General features: G+C 54.0%; 1 protein-coding gene across 1 annotated transcript; it reads right to left on the reverse strand.

Annotated features, from left to right (window-relative positions):
• On the reverse strand, nucleotides 1-4,444 carry LOC309452501 (tRNA-dihydrouridine(47) synthase [NAD(P)(+)]-like; the record flags this gene model as incomplete). Its single annotated transcript, XM_082077122.1, has 10 exons — nucleotides 1-166; nucleotides 801-929; nucleotides 1,015-1,203; nucleotides 1,496-1,571; nucleotides 1,815-1,911; nucleotides 2,284-2,394; nucleotides 2,470-2,535; nucleotides 2,724-2,840; nucleotides 2,939-3,220; nucleotides 3,818-4,444. The coding sequence occupies 10 exons, from the start codon at nucleotides 4,442-4,444 to the stop codon at nucleotides 94-96; spliced, it is 1,767 nt and encodes a 588-aa protein (XP_081933248.1). The 3' UTR covers nucleotides 1-93.
• Nucleotides 4,445-5,721: the final 1,277 nt, after the last annotated feature.

Raw genomic sequence — 5,721 nt, forward strand, 5'->3', positions numbered from 1 at the left:
TTCTAAAAACATCAACCTTTATTTCATTTTGGAGCCAACCCGCCCCTCGACGCCTCCGCTCGACTCGCAGCCACGGGAAAGGGCTCCTCAGCCCTATCTGTAGGAATTGGCCTTGTGTTTGGGCAGGAAGGTGAAGCTGGTAGGTACAGGGCCCAGAAGCATCCCGCTGGAAGAAAGAGAAGAATAAAACAAAAAAATAAGGGAAGGTTTGTGTTCAGTGCACCATACACAGTTGTTTTATGGCCCCGTGGCTCTATAGCAATGGTGACTACACTCAGCTGTCTCAAATCAAGACTTTAATCTCCCTAAAAATGAAGGCTGCTGCACAAAAGCACCCACAGTGCTGAGCTTCAGCCCCAAACCACAGCCCCGGAGGGACGAGACCACCAGGTAAGGGCAACGTCCTTCTCGCCGCAGAGCCCCCAGGGTCGGTGCCGGGTTTGGTGACCTGAACGCGGCGTCACCGCTGGCCAGGACTTGCCAAAAACCAACACAAGCCTCCGAAAAGCTGCTCCCAACCTCTCGCTGTGCGTGTGCGGAGCCAGAACCCTGCTCGTGCCAAACCGCATTAAGGTCAGGTCCCAAAATGATGGAAGTCAGCGCTAGCGCGATCACATTTGGCCTCGCTTAAGACTTGAACTATTTCACACTGTATTTTCAGTGCACAGTACTTTTCTTTAGAGTTCAGGTGGTTTAACATATTTCCTGGATGCTGGTTCAACTAAAATTTTCCATAAGGTGACTTTGTGCTCTGCCTTGTCCCTTCCCACCGATTTTACTGAAATTCAACACTTTCTTACCTTATTTTAATCCAATCATCCACATTCTGGCTTGCCATCAGCGTCTCCAGATAGTCTCTCCCCATGTAGTAAGGCGGTCGCTCGTTAATTTTCTGAGGTAGGTGTTCTAATAAGCCGACTGGGATGTACCTGCAGTGAAACGCAACAGCGGTGGGTGCGGTGGCTCGGACAACGCGGGTTCGCTGTGCTGAGCATCCCCGGCCGGCAGAGTTACCTGCAGAGGAACGAGAGCCATTCCAGCAGGAACTTCCTCGTCTTCTCCACCCCCTGCGTGTCCGAGCCCCAATGCTCGAGGCCGTAGCTGGTGAAGTCCCTGAGGATCCCAAATCTCTCACTGGAAGAGATATCCCAGTGGCGCTGCTCCTTAATTTCAGTGAAAAGCCACGGTTTGATGAGCGCCCCTCTGCAGCAAAGAAGTGCATTGTTATTTCCCTCACTGATGCTTCTGAACATGCCAACTAATCTAAGAGGCTTTCCAGCACTCACCTGGCAGCCAGTGCCGCTTGAATTTTTATCTCAATTTCAACAGGACGTTGCTGGATGTTCCCACAGATGCAAAGTGATTTTACCAACTTTCAAAGAGTAGTTTCGCCAAGAAGAAACTTCTGGTGTTTCGAGTCTGTTCAGGTATTTAATTCCCATTTTACTCTTGCACCGATGGAGCTCAGAAGCCAGGGGGGAACACAAGCACTTGCCTTGCGATCATGATTCCCGAAACGCCCATCTGCAGGGCTCGATTAGAATCTTCATAAGACAAAATATCACCGTTTCCTGTCCAGAAGGGAGAAGCCAGAGGTCAGAGCGATACAGAGGGCAAGTCAAGCTGAGCGAATCCAGGCATGGGAGAAAATTCACAAAGGACACGGGGTCCAAGAGCCAGATTGGCCAAAGAGGCCCCGCAGCTCATGTTCTGAGCCCCCCAGGGATGTTGCTGACACTCCACCTCCTTCAGGCTAATCCTCCTCAATTCAACACACAGCACTTCCACTCCATGTGACAAAACAAAACACCTACCCAAGAGAGGCATGGGGCTGGCTCTTCTGGCACACTCTGCTATGTAGTCCCAGTCCGCGCCCCTCGTGTAGCGCTGCTCCCGGGACCGGCCATGGAGCTGCCGAAGTAACCTGCAGTGAGACCCCAAAAAACGCCCGGAGGAGGCAGAGCAGACTGGAAATAACGGGCTTCAGCAAAGGAAATGACACGGGCAGGGGTCAAGGATCCCTCTGGAATGAGGTTTATTGGGCTGAAAGCTCCCTCCCAGAGCACTGCAGGGACCATCTCCCTTTGTCATGCACGCAAAGCTCAGAAGCACCCACGAAAACACTCCCCGCACCTGAATTTTTCACAGTCATGAGCAGAAAACACTAAAACCTCATACGCAGCTTGGCAAGGGTGTTTAAAAGAGCCACTGGGCTGCGGGGAGTGGTAAAGTCACCCCTGTGTTGCGCAGAGTTCCCCGGACGCCGGCCAATGATCCCTGTACCGTGGCCATGGAGGCTCCCCACTCACGGATCTTGGGGATTATTTTGTGAGCCACGTTCATCTTCTCTTGCACCCCCGTCCGTATCTTCACAGTCAGCGGGACGTCCGGCACCTGCAGAAATGGAGGGTGTGGCAGGAGTCGGCTCCATCAGCTCATCCCCCGCTGCCGGCAGATGCGCCGATTCACCGAGTTCATCCCTCGGACGATCTGTTCAAACTTGTTGGTCCGAGTCATCAGGGCGCGGCCTCCTCCCTGGGGGACAAAAAGCGGGAGAGTCAAGATTTTCTGCCTCCTCGCATAGTGAAGATGCTGCTTGGAGCTGCTCCACAGCAGCTCTCTGCTCAGGGGATGCAGCTGAGACTTGGAGCATCTCAAGACTTTTGGAGCATCTCAAGACTTGGAGCAACAGGACTCACAAAACGTGCTAGAGAACATCTTACCTTCTTGTAGACCAGGTCAATGGGACACCCCAGGTTGATGTCTACAAAGTCTACTTTAATTGTCTGGATCAGGAGCTCTGCACATTTGGTCATTGTGTCTGGAAACGCCCCTTCCAGCTACCTAGGCGGGGACAGGTTGCCTGAGTTCAAGAAGCAGCTTTTCTCTTCAGAAGCGAGTTATCATTTTTTTAGGTTATCAAGGTGACAGCACTCACCTGCACCCCAAAAATATCTTCGGTGTGATGGCATTTGAGGAGAGCCCACTCGGAGGACTGGCCCTGGAGCAGGTTGGTGCACACAGCCATCTCTCCGCAGGTGACATCCACCCCAAAGCGCTTGCAGATCCTTCGGAAAGGGAGGTTACCACACTGGGAGAGACAGCAGAGACGTGGTTCTTCAGATCTGCCCTGCTCCAAATGTGGAACAGCAACATTTGACAAAAGGAGAGAATGATCTGTGGTGAGTGGAGCCAAGTAGAGCTTGCCTTGGATTTCCAGCTGAGAAACAAGAGGGATGGAGGAAGATATTCCAGTCAGCAAGTTTATCACTTGCCATGGGAATAACTCAGTGGGAAAACCAGAAGATCTCTGGTTTTGTTCAGGAACCTCAGCTATTCCCTGAGAATGTATTGTTTGGATGAAAGAACCAGAAACTGAACCGCTCCAGCTGTTTTCACTTCTCGGCTTGGAGAAAACTCAAAGCAGTTACAGACCGAGGGATGCAAGACTGGATAACGGGTGCAAGGACAGAGGTGACGAGGAGGAGAGGCGGGAGGTGACAAGGAGGAGAGGAGGGCATTGTGCAGTACAAACCAACCAGCCCCAGCCTCGACTCTTCCAGCAGCTCGCTTCCACCCTCACCAACAGCTCAGCTCCTCCACGTGCAAGGAGCCGCAGCTTCTCTTGCTTCTCCCCCTCCAAGGACACCACCACGACCCCAAGAGCTCACCTTCCCACATCCCGCTCCTCACAACAGTAACACGGTCCCCAGGCAGCTCTGTCCTCTGCCTCTCACCCAGCCCAGAGCTCCCTCCTGTCTTCCCAAGCACAATCTCAGCCACTTGACAAGAGACGGCAGCCCTCAACCAAACTCACCTTCTTCTTCTCGCATGCCCGCAGCTTTATAAGATCTTCATCTGTCACCGGGCCGGCTGTTTTGATGGAGGAAGGCTCCTCATCGCTCTGGGAGGCGTCTGGTTTGGGATCTTCTCCCTGCTCTGGTCGCACAGGACATTCGGGGCCATCTCCCAGGCCCTCCTGGGCTGTTGTGCAGTTGGGCACCTCTTGGTCCTCTGCAGAGCACCCGGTGGCTTTGCCGCCCTTCCCACTGTCGCCATGGGGCTTGGCCAGATCACAGAGATACTCATCGGCCTTCTTGAAGTTAAACTTCTTCTCGCACAGCGGGTGCTGGAGGTCCTTGGAGAGGTTGTTCCTCACCGGCGTCTTCCCTTCCCACTGCTTGGCCAGGTCTGAGTTGACGATGTTCTGGTAGCCGGCTCCGAGGTGGGACTGGGCAAAGCGGCAGGTGACACCGTAAACGCACTTGCTGAAGGTTTGGAAGAGCATGCAGCTGCGGCCCAGGTCGCCCCGCTTTGCGGCCATGTACTCGCCGACATCGTGGAGGAAGCTGCACCGTGCGCCTAAGTAGCATTTCTCTGCACAGCCCTTAAAATGATAAAGAGCAGGGTGAGACTTCTGCTCTCTGCTTCCGCACCCAGTCATGCCAGGGTTGGAGATATACAAGAAATAGAGACAAAGGGGGTGAACTCCTGGAGAGGAGACCTCAAGAAACAGGCCTGACTTGTCTCTGTTTTTTTTTGCCCAGGGATGGTCTTCAGCCTCACTTGCCATGGGACAGGTGCCCTGGTCTCCCTGTGGACACGTCTGCTGAGTGTGTCCGTCTTTGCCGTGTACGTAGTGCAGGTTTCTGCTGTGGACGGGGGGAAGGGGATGTCCAGGGCCAGTGCAAACAAAGGGGAGAACAGGGCGTGTTCCCCAGCCCAGACATGAGGCAGAAATCGTTGGCCCTGAGGGTGGTGAGAGCCTGGCCCAGGTACCCAGAGAGGTGGTGGATGAACCATCCCTGGAGACACCCCAGGCCAGGCTGGACGGGGCCCTGAGCAACCCGATCAGGGTGAGGACGTTCCTGCTCATGGCACGAGGTTGCACTCGATGAGCTTTGAAGGTCCCTTCCAAGCCAAACTATTCTGTGATTCTATGTGAGAACAATCCTGGTTTCTCAGCCAAAGAGAGAGCGAGGTCCACACCACAAGGCTGCTGACAGGAGTCTTCATTTGCTCTTTATGGATTATTTTCCTTCTCTTTCAGAAGGTGCTCCTGCAGCTCTTCCTCTGGGGTAGAGCTGCCACTAGTGTTGAGCAGTGTGGACAGAAATCATGTTCCTCCAGCTTTTCAGCCTAAGAATGCAAATCCAGCTGTTGAAGGGGTTCGCTCAGCACTTGGTTCCCTGACAGCCCCTGGACTCTCTTTTTCAGGCACAAGATGGCCCCCAAAAAGAACTGGTTTGTGATGGACAGGCAGAGGATGCAGTTCTTGAGGGACATGAGGTGCTTCCGAGTCATCCTCCTGTTGCTCCTGGTGGCTCTTGGCATTTACTGCACAACCTCGATGCCAGGGTGGACAACACGGGCAAAGGGATGGATGGAGGTGGGTGACTCCTGCAAGGGAGCGCTGCTGACAGCGGCTGGAGAAATCACGGGCTCTTCTGCTTCCGTGCAGGGCGACCCAAAGAAAGAGCAGCTTGTGCCGTGTCTCCTGGGGAAGCCTCCCCCAGGGAGCCCCGGCAGCTCTGGTGGTGGAGACTCTAACAGGGAATTGTTCCCTTTCAGGAGCAGATCTGTGGGTCTGCGATCGAACGGAAGACCCGGAGGTAAGAGATGTTTCCTGAGCTGGAACTGGGTCTGTGCAGAAGCCTCAGCCAACACCTCGTGCTACCTGCACCCATTTTCCTAAGGCCAGGGCTCCCGTCCTTCCCTCTG

Source organism: Streptopelia decaocto, assembly GCF_964273445.1.
Source record: "Streptopelia decaocto genome assembly, contig: HAP1_SCAFFOLD_92, whole genome shotgun sequence".
Taxonomy (NCBI): Eukaryota; Metazoa; Chordata; class Aves; order Columbiformes; family Columbidae; genus Streptopelia; species Streptopelia decaocto.